This window comes from Lytechinus variegatus, chromosome 8 (assembly GCF_018143015.1).
Source record: "Lytechinus variegatus isolate NC3 chromosome 8, Lvar_3.0, whole genome shotgun sequence".
NCBI classification, from domain to species: domain Eukaryota; kingdom Metazoa; phylum Echinodermata; class Echinoidea; order Temnopleuroida; family Toxopneustidae; genus Lytechinus; species Lytechinus variegatus.
In genome coordinates this window covers 34,271,362-34,287,348 of record NC_054747.1, presented here as the reverse complement: position 1 = coordinate 34,287,348, position 15,987 = coordinate 34,271,362, and the positions used below count along the sequence as shown (strand labels likewise).

The following is a 15,987-nucleotide window of genomic DNA, read 5'->3' as shown; positions in this document are numbered from 1 at the left end:
GCACATAGCTTCAGCTCTGTGTAGTGTGCGTTGAACTCCGAAGTGTCCAGAAGATGGATTACCATGTATCTCTTCTAACACTCGAGGGATGAGAGATTCTGGTACAACTACCTGAAGTGAGGGTGTTTTAAAGTTGTCTTGTCGTCGTCGGTATAAGAGACCATTCTGAAATACTAATCGTGGGAGCTGCCATAAAAGACGTCGAAGACGGGGTGATTGTCGTCTTACTTCTCTCACTGTTGGATGATGGTGCTCCTTGATGTACTTGATTATCCTTTGAATGTCCATGTCATGTTGCTGGTGGTATTGTAAATTAGCATGATGGTTAGAAAGGATAAAGTTCTCAGTAACTTTGTCATCCACAGAGTCACGTGACTTTGGATTGGTAGATGTTTGGTCGAATTGAGTTGTAGATCGATTTCTCGTAGAGGAGCGTGTGTTTACCATGCTAACAAGGGGTGCTGTCTCGTCTGGCATGCGTGACATAGCATCGGCATTACGATGTGCAGTGCCCTTTCTATGATTCATGGTGAAAGAATATGCGTTCAACTCTACGATCCACCTTGCTCTGCGTCCTGTGGCATCATCTTGTATCGGAACCTTGTTGTAGGCCAAGAGGGGTCGATGATCTGTATGGATTGTGAATTCTCTGCCCCTTAAGTAATGTCTGAAATGTCGAACAGATGAAATTATGGACCATAGTTCTCTGTCATATGTCGACCATTTCTGTTGGGCTGGAGTTAGCTTTTTACTGTAGTAAGCAACTACTCGGTCATTTCCGTCTTGTGACTGAGAAAGTACGGCCCCAATAGCATCTTGTGAAGCATCAGTCGCCAAACTAAACTTCTTGGCAAAATCCGGATATGCAAGGATTGGTGGGCTTGTGAGAGAGAACTTTAGTTGGTTGAAGGCTTCCTCGCATTCAGCCGTCCAGATAAACTTCTTGCCTTTCTGCGTCAAGTCAGTGAGTGGTGATGAGACTTGAGCAAAGTTTGGTATGAATCTCCGGTAAAAGGAGGCAAGTCCCAAAAATGATCTCACTTGGGTTGGAGTCGTTGGTTGAGGCCAGGATGACACTTTCTTGGTGTTGACTGGATCGGGGAGAACTCCGTCAGTACTGATCACATGACCAAGATAGGTTACTTCCTTTCGAAAGAATTGACATTTCGAAGGCTTCAGCTTGAGGTTAGCATCTCGGAATCGTTGCAATACTTCTTTGAGATTGTGTAGATGGTCTTGAAATGTCTTGCCAAGTACTATGCAATCGTCCAAGTAGATGAGGCATATTGACCAATGTAACCCATGGAGAACTGCTTCCATTACTCTCTGGAAAGTCATTGGTGCGTTAACCAAGCCAAAAGGCATGACCTTGAATTGATAGAGTCCAGTTCCTGTAGTGAAGGCAGTCTTTTCTCTGTCCCGTGGCTCAAGTGGGATCTGCCAATATCCAGATGACAAGTCAATAACGCTGAAATAGGAAGATGATGCTAAAGCGTCGATGGAATCATCAGAACGTGGGATAGGATGGGAGTCTCTGACTGTGATAGCATTTAATGCTCGGTAGTCTACACAAAACCTGTAGGTATTGTCTTTCTTTCTCACCATCACAATTGGGCTGGCCCATGGACTGAAGCTTTCCTCAATAATGTCTCGTCTTAGTAGCTCATCGACTTGATTCTGTATTTCAACTCTCATAGTAGGTGAAGTTCTGTATGCTCTTTTTCGAACTGGCGTCTCTGTTGTTGTGTTGATTTCATGATAGGCAAAATTAGTCTGTCCAATATCCTCAGATGTGCTGCTGAAAACATCAGAATAAGAATTGAGTAGACGTTCAGCGCTTTCATACTCGGTTTTGGACAGGTTTGAGGTAGGGAGCATTGAAGAAAGGTCAAGAGGTGAGCTTTCCTGTGTGCCGGCTACAACACCGTCAAGAATCTCGTACTCTTCCTCTCTGTCTCCAGTAGTAGAATAGAATTGCCCGAGTGCAGTGTTAGCAGACAATTCTACCATCTCAGATGTAGGGTTTATCAGTCTGAGTAGGATGATACCATCTTGTGGTCGAGAAAGGGATCTCGCACCTGCAATATTGAGATGTTCGTCGATAGAGGGCTCAAATATTCCATTGTAGTCTTGTGGAACTACATCAGGTTGTGGTGAAATCAATCGACCTTGAACATGCACCTCACTCATTCCAGGGAGAGTTGTCTTTCCAATCAGACAAACATTACATTTGAGTGGTACTTGGTGTTGATGTCGTTCAACAAGTGGAATACTCATACCAGGCATATTGAATGATCCCACCGCTGCCACCAGTGTAGTACGGGGTTCTTATCAATTCTCATTCCTAGCACTCTTCATGCACAGAGACAGCCCAGCAGACAAGACATGCTATCATGTTCAGAACTTACTGGCCAACTCCCAGCTTTTAATGTACAGAAGCCTTGTTGCATTCTAGCAACATTCCATTCAAATTATTTTAAAGCATATCAATATTCATTTAAATGCAAATCAATAGAACAAAGTATAACTGAATATTCATATATATATATATATATATATATATATATATATATATATATATATATATATATATATATATATATATATGTGTGTGTGTGTGTGTGTGTGTGTGTGTATATATACTGTATATATATACACACACACACATATTATATATATATATATATATATAGGCATATGTGTGTGTTTGTGTGATCGAGCGCCTTTGGAAAATTGATTCATGATTTGCCCCCCCAATCTGGAAAATGGACCTTATTCAGCGTCGTCGTCGTTATCATATCAGTATCATTCATGCATCATCATCATCATCGATAATGACTATAAGCACTATTATCATCATTGTCATCATCACCATCATAATCGGCATGATCATCATCATCATTATACTCATCACCATCATCATCCTCGATCGTCATCATCATCATCAATATCATCATCATCATCACCACCACCACCAGCACCAGCGTCATCGTCATCATCATATCAGCATCACTCATGCATCATCATCATATTTCCATGTCATTATTGTGTTTTTGTTTAAGTATTTATTAAGGCCTATATTCATTTATTCATTTACTTGATATTATTATATGTATTTTTTTATTAGTAGTATCATTTTTTTTGGGGGGGGGGGTCAAAAAATAACAAAGCAAAATCAAGGGGTAATCACTCCAATCACACCCCCGCCCCCAAGATAGCTAGATCATGTGACGTACGCGAGAGTCAGGTGATCCTGGTTTATATGGAACTTCATTCTTCGAGATTGGAAATAGGAGTCGGAAATTGAAAACAATTCTCACATAATTTCAGTTTTATATAGTTACTAGTAAAATGGTTAGCTTGGACCATGACAGTACGAGGCAAGGGGTGAGTGTGTACAATCTTCATGCTGGTAATTGCATGAATCGATGAACTCTTTACTAGCGTAGAATGCTAAGCCTCCAGTCCAGTCCAAATAAAAGTTGTTATTCACGTGTCCCACACGTCCATTTTTGTGTATCTTAATTTTGTGTACGAAGCCGAAGGGGCGGCATGTCGGCGCACCTAAAAAAAAAACGCTATATAAGATTTAACTGACTATTAAACATGAATTTCTCTTTAGTCCACAAAAGAAATCAATTGATAAATGTTCCCTTTATTCTTATAAGTGTGCCAAAAATCTCATTAAAAATAAAAAAGAGAAAAAGACCTGCACTGTCACCACTGTTGACTGTATGATTTTCTTGGAAAAAAACCTTGGCCAGTCACTTCAAATTTGGCAAAAGAAAATGGTGCCTCATCATGTCTGCGCACCCAATCACTTTACACCTTGCAGACATGGTGGACCTTACCATATGTGAAGTTTTACCATATCATTTATAGAAGAGGGCCTTCTACAAGTTTACGCATTGCTCGGATTTACCTTTTAAAAATCAGTTTTTGGTTCTTTAATTTTCAAGTGTCTGAATTTACCTTTGCAAAACCACTCACAGTAGTCACTAGTGTGAGGTTATTAATATAGTAACTAATTAACAATCTCAATGTTGCAAGATGGAATTCTTGTAATTATTTTTGGCTTTCTGTGACATGCATGCAGAATGTCTATTTTCCTTTTCTATGTAATGGAAGATTTTAAAACGGAATTACAGGTTTTCAGAAACAGAACAGACCATTTTTTTAATGACAGCTCCATTCAATTCATGTTTTAACTTTTATATAACCGGGAGGTTGGGGGTTCAAACTCTAGCTGTGTCAGACCAAAAGACGTTAAGATATGGGAGTTGCTGCTACCCTGTTTGGCGTTCAACAATTAAAGGGATAGAGCCTCATCGATCTGGGGCTGCACAGTGGCTGCCGGGCCCACGATCAATTGGGCAAAGCAAATTTTTGGAGTATTTCATTTCATGTCTATTTCGAACAAGAAAATATGGATTTTCATTTTCATATTCAGGGCTATTTCTTTGATGGTGAAGGCGGTAACCCTTCATCAGCTGATTTTCAGAATGATGATGAGGAACTGATTCCAAATAACGGCCTGGCATCAGAAGAAGCCCCAAAGTTTCGCCCAATCAGAGCAGTCTGGGCTGCTGTCCTTCAGATAATCATCCTTGTAAGTCAATGATCTATTTTCCCTTTATTTTGTTGGTGATTGATTATTTATTCATTCATTTATTAATTACTTATTACTTATGTAATTATTTTCATTTATTTATGTATGTATGTATCTATCAATCTTTCTATCTATCTATATATCTATCTGTCTATCTATCAACTATCTATCTATCCATTCATTCATTCATTCCTCTATTTATTTATTCATTTATGGGATATTGAAAGATTATTTCCTTGATATTGTACTAATTAGCAATCAATCAATTTCTAGCATACTGTAAGTTGAGATAATCATGTAATATTTATTATACATGGTGTATTGTTATATTTTTAAAGATATAAAATATGAAACAATATCAATAATGAGAGCATTTGTATATATCTTGTGCTTTTTATATTTTGTCAGTTTGTGTAATTTTATGATTGTCTGATTCCTGGAATATATTCATGAGGTCAATCTTTCCTAATGCATTGGTGACACAATATTTGCTCAGACTGCAACATTGTCTGTGGTCTTGATAATAATAGAGTTAGAGTTAGGACTGTAATAGAGTTTTTGGTTCAGAATAATGTAAAGATAAGGATCAGACTTTATTTAGTTTTGGAGGTTAGGTTTTATATTTGGCGTAACATGCAGATTTTCCATCTATTGCCTCATAATCATGGAACCAATTCATTAACTTGTACATTAATTTTGTGATGTCAGATGATATTTCTTACACTCTTTATCTATTATTACAGGTCGCCCATGAGGTCATAACCATTCTTCTGCCGTATGTCATCATCAAGCAAACCTCAGACTTCCAGCGGCAGAGATCCCATAGTTTCATCATCATCGTCTATCTTCAGACTTGTGTCTGGCTCATTCTGCTCATGTTTGAGCGCTATCTTCACTTTGCTCACAGGCAGTCCATGCGGCATGGCTATCTCCAGTTCTATCGCAAGACGCAGAAATTGAAAAGGGTTCCGCTCTACATGATATCAATAGGTAAGTGATCTTGGTCTTTATCACAATGCTGAGTGATTGATCTTTGGTTTATTTTTTTATATGATTGATTGTATTAACCATGAACAGTAGGGGTGTGAGATTTCTTCTTTTTTTTTTCTTTTATTAGCTATTTTCCCCAGCTTTTTTGAGTGAATATCGTCTGTACAAAACATAGGAGCTGTTACAGTTTTAGGGTTTGTTGAGCTCTGTTTAATCGGAGGTCGTTCACAGTTCACAGTCCTTGGTGCAAGGTATCACATAAATCAATTTTACAAATGAAATAATTGCTAACGCTTTTTTTTTAATAGGGTTCTGTTTTGGGTTTCTCCCAGTATCTACGTAGATTGTTCCCAGAGCACTACAGCACTGGTGGAGAGGGGAGCAAAAGGAGAGAATTAGAATCTTTATAATGCTTATCTTATCAATAAATTTTGTACATAAAACTATATTCAAAGTTATAAATCCATATTATGTTTGATTTTATACCTGTACATGTAGGTAATGCAGCTATATTAGTCCTATGTGGATTCTTTATGGATAATTCATCAGCAACCCATCTCTGGCCGGTCATGTATGCACAGATCATTGTAACAGTAGAAGTCATTCTCGCCCTAGCAGGTCTGATCAGGTACACGGGTAAGTCACAGAATGACCCTAGATAGCTGTGTTATAGGCCTGCCCCTCACCAGGGAGGGGAGCGGGACCCACATATAATGGCAGTATGGATATGTGCAGCCCTTAAAACCACTTTTCACGCTGTGCCAGCATTTCCCAAGCAGATGTTTTTCACCCTTATGACCATACCATTCTCTCCCGGTCTTAAGGTTAGCCCCTCATTTCAGGCTTTGGTTCTAGAAGATCACCATTCCATATTAAATTCCAGATCCTGAGCACCCATGTTTGCAGTTCTTAACCCTAAAAAGACTGTGGGGGGGCTGATTCAGCCCCCCCCTCGACATTTTTCGCGATAAATCTGCCGTGCGAACTTTTTTGACCGCGTTGCTCGCTGACTTTTTACTTTCAAGTCTCGCGCAACTTTTGAGACCAAAAGTGTGACCCCCAGGTATGCGGTTACGAAATCACGCAACATTTCGTAAGTGCATGCAGACCCAAAATTACTCAAAAACGTGAATTTGTGTACAAATCCAATGCAAATAGTGTTTTTAGCCAAAATTCATAAATGTATCATTACTTTTCCTTTTACTGCTTAAAATCAATTAATTTTATCTTTTTTATGGTCAAAATAAAGTCCCTGACAATTTCCATTGAAAAAACAAGAAAAAACAAAAAGTCGAAAAACAAAGAAATACATAAGAAATTTAGAAAACAATAGAATACATAAGAAAATAAATGTGATGTTGAAATTTTTTTTAAATAAATTTGATCAGATGCCTATCTAGAGTATGTGAAACAAGAATTAGCATTTCACGGGCATTATTTTATTAATTAGAGCAAACTTATGATTTTACGCATAAATTAGCATAATTAATGAGACATGAGATTTTTTGCAGAATTTGATGTTATAGTTTTGTAGATAATGCCATGGGTAACGCGTTTGCCAATTTTTGTCGCAATCGCGTGATCTACGGCTGAGATCATAAGGGGGGGCTGAATCAGCCCCCCCCCCAGTCTTCTTAGGCATCGAAATAGCCCAGTCTATTTAGGGTTAAGCCCCTCATTTCATAGCAATTTAATTTCTTAATGCCCTTTCCAAATCCGAGTGCCCCCCCCCTTTGATTTCTAAAATCCGAATTATTTTGGCTGATTACAGTGAATCTTGCCCTTGTCACTTGTACATGTAGGTTTTCACTTGATGGATTCTCATTCTATTATTGGGTTTCATTCAAAGGTAAATGCCAGTTTTGGTAACGATATAAAAATGAGTTCGTACAGAATCCAATGAAATGACCACCAAAGTGTCTGTTTGTATAAATAAAGAATATATGCCAAAGGATTCTGAAAGAAATTGTGTAATTGCTGAGAAATTAGCAAATAAGCACAGGATTCGGGTCAAGCGTCGGGCACGACATTTAAAGCAATAATAATACACTGTCCCATGTGCCATTATCTGTATTTGTGATTTTCAGTGTGAACGTTATTCAGCGTAGATTTCAAGATTTCACAAAGTTCAGTTTATGTGACTATACCAGAACTAGATCCTTGATGGTATACTGACAATTAAGCCTGATTTTACAGACTTTCTCATGAAATCAGTGTTTACTGCAACTACTGGCATTTCTCTTTAACCTCTGGTCTACAATCATTGTTTAACTATGGATAACTAATTGTGACACAAATATCTAACAGTACATGTTCAATTTACTAATATCAGCTATTAAGCTTGTTTTACACTCAAATCATTCAAAAATATATCGAAATGACAACTGAAATATTTTTTCAGCATTAGAATAACCTTTAATGGTTTGTCACCTGATGTTAATTCAACTTCAGCATTTCACTTTCTTATTTCATTCTTTTGATAGTGCTCGTGTATCGCTTCAACCAAACACGATCTTTACCAGATGTTGAACAAGAAGAATTCAATGCTTCAATTACCCAGCCATCAGCTACAATACCTGATATTGGGTATAGGTAAGAAACTCTCTCTCTCTCTCTATCTCTGTCTCTCCTTCATTGCTTCAATTACCCAGCCATCAGCTACAATACCTGATATTGGATATAGGTAAGAAACTCTCTATCTCTCCTTCAATGCCTAAATTACACAGCCATCATCAACAATACCATAGTTTCTAACGGGGAAAGTACTTATTCAATGCAATTCAATTCAAGGTTTTTTAAAAACATGAGTCGCAGCTCAATGGCTGAATTGGTCAAGTATACAAAGTAAGAACAATTAAAAGACTCATTACATATTTCAAACATTAAAAGCAGTAACCTTTGTAAAAGCTGACAGAAATATGTGTATAGGCAAGAATGCTTAGGCAATGAAAATTTATATACTGGTACATGTATGTACATAAGATAGTGAGGAAAGGTAAATTAAGAATAATAAAAACAAAATAATAAAGCAAGCTGTAAAAGATCAATAAAAATGTATGGATATTAAATAAGAGAGTTGATTTCCTCATTCATGAAAAAACCTGATATTGCAAGTAGGCTGGTATTGCTTTCAAATGATCAATAGGTTTATTGATAAACCTTATAAAACTTAAGATATAAAGAAAGGAATAGGCCTCTACATGACATCATTACTTAATATCTGAAAACACACACAAAAACCCCCTTATAATCACTTCTTTCCACGCCCAAAGCTGGCACCTGCTTGCCAAGCTACTGCACCAGATGAAAACTAGCTTTTCAACTTCTACCTGACACTTAATGTGTCCTTTCTACTGTGATTGCCAAGCTACTGCACCAGATGGAGATGTATCCTTTCCACTGTGATTGCCAGTAGGCTTTAGTTTAGATGGTGAAGTGATGATCTGCACTCAGCACTGTGTGATGCAGAGTCTCAGAATAATGTGCTTGATTCTACGGGTCCGGTCTTTCGAATGAAATTGTGCAAGACACATGTGGCTTTGACGACTGCGTCAGCTTGTTGAGGATGTAGCTGGAGCTTCCTATGGTATATTCTCCATTTGTTCGCCAATATACCGAAAGAATTTTCCACCACGCGACGAGCTCGGCTGAGGCGGTAATTGAACACACGCTGGTCATCTTGGAGGTTTTGCCTTGATAAGGACGCATAAGGTAGCTCTTCAAGGAAAAGGCTTCATCTCCAACGATGACATGAGGGAGTTCGCCACTGTCTGGCGAACAGGGGAGGTTTTTAGGTGGAAGGGGAACACGTTTCTGCTTAGGGCCAATCCAAGTTGACTGGAGGAAAATATCCCCCCGTCGCTTTGAGATCCGTAGGCTCCGATATCAACCGCGATGAAGCAATAGTCATGGTTGACAAGAGCCATCAATACTTCCGAGAAAGTACCTTTGTAATTGAAGAAGATTGAGCCACTTCTGGGTGGGGCCTGCAACAACACGTGTTTCCCATCGATGGCCCGCAGCAATTAGGGAAGTTCCATCGAGTTAGGAATCCGTTTGCAACTTCCAACATTATTTCCTCTGTCGGTTGTGGCATGTAGATAGGCTGGAGTCGAAGCCATATCGCTTTACATACCTCTTTCACAATCTTGTGGACGTTTGCATTGCCTACTCGATAGCTGTATGCAATTGTTGGAAATTAATCACCTGTTGCCAGGAATCTGTGAGGCAATAAGAGTTATAGAGCAATAATTCAGTATGTCTTATTTTAGTCAAATGCTCTTTTTTTTCTTGTGTATTAGCTGCACACATTTTATCCAGTTCTTTCAGCTTGCTTTGATTACGATAAAGGTAATCCGTTTTAGAAAATAATAATCATCGATCATCATGATCAGTGGCGTAAGAGCCACAATATTTAAAGGGACATGATAAATGGTGGATGGAAAAAGTTATAAAAGAAGCGAGCGAGTGAATCAAGCGAGAATTTTACCATTTCAATACAGAAAATTCATATTCGGATATAGAGTTCAAAATAATTTGTCCGAAAATGATATATTTCACCAATAATTCTCTACCATTTTCTTTCATTTTCTCCTGTGTTTTTTAATATCTTATTTACATGTATTATCATTATTATTTTTATGGGGGGGGGGTTATAGACCCCCGACCTGCCCCACGATGGATAGTTTTTGTGATTTTTTAAGTTCACATATTAAGAGGGCCCTCATGTAAAAACCTTAACAATATTGAAGTGGATGCAATTTTTCATACAAGTACAATGCATATAGAGCTTACAGAATAATGTACAGTGCCTTTCAATTAGATAAAGAAAGAATGGGTATTACATACCTACCTTGAAAAATGAAAAATAAGGCAATTTTCAGTTTACCAAGCATTGTTTCATGAAACTTGTGATGAATACCAGTATCAAATAATAGATACAATCAATTGGAAGAATGAACAGAATACAAAATCATATGCATTTTTACTGATCATGATTTTACTTAATCATCTCTTCATTGGCACATTTGCTGAGACAAATGCAAGTTGGGAAAATTTGAAAATAGATGGCAGATTTATTGTATATCTATTTACACTTTTTGCACTTACCTTGTAAGTGATGGACAATAAAACAGAGCCTTGCCTTTAGTTTTATTAATCATAATTTATCTCAAGTTTTCAAGTTTCAAGTTAATTTATTCAAAACCAAAAACATCACATCATAATCAAAATAGATGTACATACAATGTAAATGAGTACATGAACATACATCAATCAGACTATAGCATATACGAATTGGTTTTAGGACCCCTTTAAAAGCAAAGCTTGTGAGTAGGGCCCTGGAATACTTATGATTATTAACATAAAACATAGGATATACTAATCTACAAGATACAAGGAGAGAGAGAAAAAAATGTATAATAAGGTTAAGATGCTAAAAATAGAATGGAAAAACTATTACAAACACACATATATACACAAACCCACACACACACAACCACATCCACCCACACATGTACATACTAAACATAGATTCTGAGTAGGTTATCAACTTAAATGCAAATACATCAACTTAAAATACATATTGAAGGAAAATAATCAAAATCTGTCAAGAAAATAAGTTTTGGATAATATTTTGAACATGAAAAGAGTTTTACTATTTTTTATATCAACAGGTAAATTGTTCCACTCTTCTAATCTCTCATTATCACTGTCAAAACCACATTAGGTATGGAAACCTACTATTTAATTCTTCTTTCAAATGATGTTTTTTTTGTTAAACAGTTTCCTCCTCCTTCTCTCACTCCCTCTCATTCTCCTATTTCTCTCTGTCTCTCTCTCTTTCAGGGACATGGGCTATTTGGAAAACTTACTGGAGCGGCAAGCAGACATGATTCACTATCTCAAACTACACACTGCATATCTCAGTAAAAAGATCCTACGGCTGACACGGCTTACACATCCGTCTGGTGGGAATGCACTCAACAGTATGCAAGCCTAGGTGTGCTTACACCAATAACCTTATTAAACCTTACCTGTACACTGACTGTATCTTTGTGAGAATTGTATTTAAAGCATGTTTAGGCTATTCATGCAGTCAAAAGGCGATACTTGTTCGGTAAATGATACGTGTAGGCCTTGAGATGAGCTATATTGTAGAATGTTTTTGATGCTTCACGTTTACTATCCTTGCCATTGCGCAATTGATATGTGGTAATGAAATGTATGTAGGTTTGATAATTTGTGCATGAATTTTGCGTACAAACTAATATGAAGCCAAGATACGCATGAAATATAGTTATCAGCATGGAGCGTGTGGCCCAGTGGATTAGTCTTCAGACTTTGAAACAGAGGGTCGTGGGTTCAAATCCCAGCCATGGCGTAATTTCCTTCAGCAAGAAACTGATCCACGATGTGCTGCACTCGACCCAGGTGAGGTAAATGGGTACCGGTAGGAAGTAATTCCTTAAGAAGCTGTGTGCGCTATGAACGCCTAGCTTAGCCGGGTAATATAGGAGCGCATTGAGCACCTAACAAGTTGGAAATGTGCGCAATATAAATATCCTATATTATTATTATTATTGATTTGACTCCTATGTTTCATGTTATTTTGGACTGACTTGATGACATAACAATGGGTGCACTTTATGAATGTCATGGATACTCCAATCTTATCAACTCATGCATACATGTACGTATAGCAAATGCTTATTCATGTAGATTCAGAGATTTAGAATTTCTCTTGTGGAATACACTACTATCTATCTCACTTGGGCCTTCACCTCCTTGACTCATTTGCATCGCATCAAATCCACCTAAGAAATATAATTATGTATTTAAAGCTTCCAATAAAGGTCTCCTGAATGAATACTGGTGCATTTAGAACAATGCAACTATTATAGATATTAGCATTTCTTTATTTCATTATCATAGTACATTTGGGTGTTGATGATGGAAATGCCGTATACATTCGTAATTCCGAAACTTTGTTATTCCGAAGGTTCGTTGATCCGAAAGCGAAATAAGGTTCGTTGTTCCGAAGGTTCGACAATCCGAAAACAAAATGAGGTTCGTTGTTCATTTTGTTTTCAGACAAACGAACCTTTGGAATTACGCCACAAATGTTCGGATTAACGAACCCTTTTACGTTTTCTGATTAACGAACATCGAGATGTAGGCAATTTACGTGTTTCGGAATTACGAACCTTCGGAATTACGAAGTGTGACCGGAAATGCAATATCGTATTGACATTTATTCTCTTTCTTTTACTTGGGATACTCTCTGAATTCACCACCATACAACCCTTCTTTTTAGTAGCCATTTTGTTTAAAAGGTCTTTACAACAAAATGAACTAAATAATGATGTTGAAAAGAATGTGGGTTGCCAGGCTTCAAATGGCATGGTCACACCGCCCGAGCGTTGTTGGAGCGGTATGGAGAGGGGATCGAATTTCGCTCACAAAATTGGGGAAAAAATAAAAAACAATCAAAATCGAAAATGGTGAACGGGAGCGAGCGGTGATTTTTTTTCTCCGCTCCACGACCGCTCCAACAACGCTCGGGCGGTGTGACCATGCCTTTAGAGACCTCGTTGACTGGATGAATCAAATACCAGCTGGAATTAAGATGATTTTCTTAAAGAAACAATGTGTTAATTGTATTATCACATACTTATGCCTGTGAGGAATGTCCATCCAATGTTTGTAAATAGATATAGCACTGATGAGTGAAATCCCTATGAACCATGCGATCTCGTACTTTTAGTGCGTTACTTGCATGCTATGAAGATTCTAAATCTAAATTTGTGTTTTTGTTTGTAAATGTTGTGTGTATAAAACTAGCTGGGCTAGACTATTCAAAAATTCCATTGACTGTGAGCTCTCCCTTATCGCTGCATACAAAGATTGCTGCAATTCTTGGCATTTCTAATTTTGATTGGTAATCATTCAATTCAAATTTTAATTTGATTTTGAAGGTATTCTTATTTGCCCCTCCTGGGGTTCGTTTCATAATAATAATAATACATATGATTTATATAGCGTCTTTTCCATTTTGATTAAATGCTCAAGGCGCTTAGGGGCCAATTTATACAAGCAGTTATGCTTTCTTTGACCCCTCCACGTGTAATATATCATTTAATGTCAATGATTTATATATACGTATATTTCTGATTGTGGAAATAAATTTGAATTGAATGAAAAAAAAAGGGAGTGAGACATAAAAGTAAAGAGAAGTACAAAAACGGCAAATTTAAAAATGAGGAAAAATGACTGTCTTCAATTATTATTTGAAAACAAATACACAGTTTCTATATCAAGTTTATGATCAACCAATCAAATTGAATTATTTCAGTAGCTTTAAACTGTTATTTCAAATTGGTTGTTATAACAGATTTTATGAAACCGGCCCCAGGAATTTCAATGTTAGAGGCCTGTGAATGTTGAGTGAGGAAGTAATGTGTGTATCACTGTTGCCACTAAGGTGCGTATTGATGTTTTTGGTTAACACAGCAATATTCAGCTTACAATGTAAAGGTTTGATGCAGGCTAAGTAATTTTTTTTAAACATGCTAATGCATATGCCTGGTACTGACAAAATTAATGTGAGCAGGAAATGTTTCTGAGTTCATAGTTTTGTTTTTATGTATTGCAATTCGTTTTGTACTTTTTTTGTGGTTCTCAATGTTATAAATAACAATATTTCATTTTTATGTGGAATGAACCTTGTAAGTAAAGCACATGGTAAAATTTGTGCATGTTTGATTTTTTTTAATGTATGATGTCTGATTTATTTATTTCCATTTCAATGTGAAGAATATTGTACAAAGTAGATTTATATAAAAAGTACAGTGAAAAAAGTACAGGGCCCTGTCTTACAAAGAGTTACGATTGATCCGATTAGTTAACTGAATAGAAAATCCATCAGTGTCATAATTTTTTCTACAGAAAATGTGCACAATGTCTTTATAAACAAAGAGAAGCACAGTGAATTTTCAAGAAAACAATGAATGCATGAATATATATCAATATCATAGAAAATATTTTGAACAAGCATGTATTTCCTATGTTGACGTTGCTGGCTGTCCATAGTTGCAATTGATTGGATCAATCGTACCTCTTTGTAAGACGGGGCCCAGATGTTAAACATATCAGTGTTTGTGTGTTTATGGTAAGTAACATCAAAGACAAAAGGGAGGGTATGTTGCAAAAGAAATGCTTGAAAGTTTTATGTTCTAAGAACTTAGTTCAGCAAGATATATAAACATATGAATAGTGTGATAAGTGTTGGAAGTAATACATAGTGTTAACCTTGATACAGAAATAATCATAGCCATTTTCTTGCAGCCATTTTGTAATATGAATGAAATTTGTCCTTTGCTAAAAACCATTATTCATCAAAAAAGAAAAGAATGGAATTGTAATTGTATAACTTAATGATAGCGGATATTGGATGTGTTCTTTCGAAAATAAAAAGATTTAATCAGTAATTTATTTGTTTTGATTGAAAAGTGGTTTTCTTGTGTTGAAATTATAAAGGTAGTGTGGTAATAGAATGAAGAGAGAAAAAAATTGTGTACTGTAACGCCATTATGAGATTATCTCATGTTGCTGGGTTGTTAAAATCTTTTACATCTCAAAAAAAAAAAACAGCTTACAAAAGAGTTGTATTTTAGAAATACAATGTTAGCAACCTCAGATTGTCTGTAAACAGTCTTTTAATTCCTGGAGAGGACTCTTTCTAGGCAAAAGTCGGTTGCTACCTATGTGTTAACTCTAAAATCTAGCTTTTTCTGAGCCAAATCATTTTTATTTCAATTTTGAGATATATCGGTAATAAAAAGTGCCATATTTCTTGTATAAGACTGATAGTAAAATCTTGTATCTTGTATTGGACCAATACAATGATGTCTAAAAATAATTGATCAAGTTAATAGGAGATTGTATGGAATTTGATTGCAATTCAATTTCTCATCCAAAGGATACTTGAGAAGGGAGGGGAGTAAAGGGAAGAGTGACAGGAGGAAGAAAAAATTAGGATTAGAGTGGAGGGGATGGGAGGGGGTGGAGAAGAGGGATACAAAAAAGATAAAGAGGGGTATCTGGGAGAGGTGAGAAAGGATCAAGGGAGATGAAACAGATGAGTGGATTGTTAGAGAGAAGGGTAAACGGGCAGTCTCCCCTCCCCCCTACATTATCTCATCATTACCACTATAATCATCACATTCATCGTCTTCAGTATCATCATCACAATCATCCTCATCATCACTACCACCATCATCAGCTTCACGATTCATCATCATCATCACCCTCATCATCTTCATCATCACCCTCACCATCATCTTCATCACCATCATCATCATCTCCATCATCTTTATCATCACCCTCAT

The 15,987-nt window shown here is 36.9% G+C and overlaps 1 protein-coding gene across 1 annotated transcript; it reads left to right on the top strand.

Moving 5' to 3' along the window:
* Positions 1-3,233: 3,233 nt before the first annotated feature.
* Positions 3,234-11,986, top strand: LOC121420414 (transmembrane protein 192-like). Its single transcript, XM_041615041.1, has 6 exons — positions 3,234-3,387; positions 4,451-4,609; positions 5,353-5,599; positions 6,098-6,235; positions 8,083-8,191; positions 11,447-11,986. The coding sequence occupies exons 1-6, from the start codon at positions 3,352-3,354 to the stop codon at positions 11,598-11,600; spliced, it is 843 nt and encodes a 280-aa protein (XP_041470975.1). The 5' UTR covers positions 3,234-3,351; the 3' UTR covers positions 11,601-11,986.
* Positions 11,987-15,987: the final 4,001 nt, after the last annotated feature.

Bases quoted from the DNA above. Each gene is read 5' to 3' on its own strand.
- LOC121420414 (XM_041615041.1), top strand. From the start codon at position 3,352: ATGGTTAGCTTGGACCATGACAGTACGAGGCAAGGG. The intron at 4,610-5,352 runs GTAAGTCAATGA...CTATTATTACAG, and splicing joins TCCTTCAGATAATCATCCTT to GTCGCCCATGAGGTCATAAC. The intron at 6,236-8,082 runs GTAAGTCACAGA...TTCTTTTGATAG, and splicing joins AGGTCTGATCAGGTACACGG to TGCTCGTGTATCGCTTCAAC.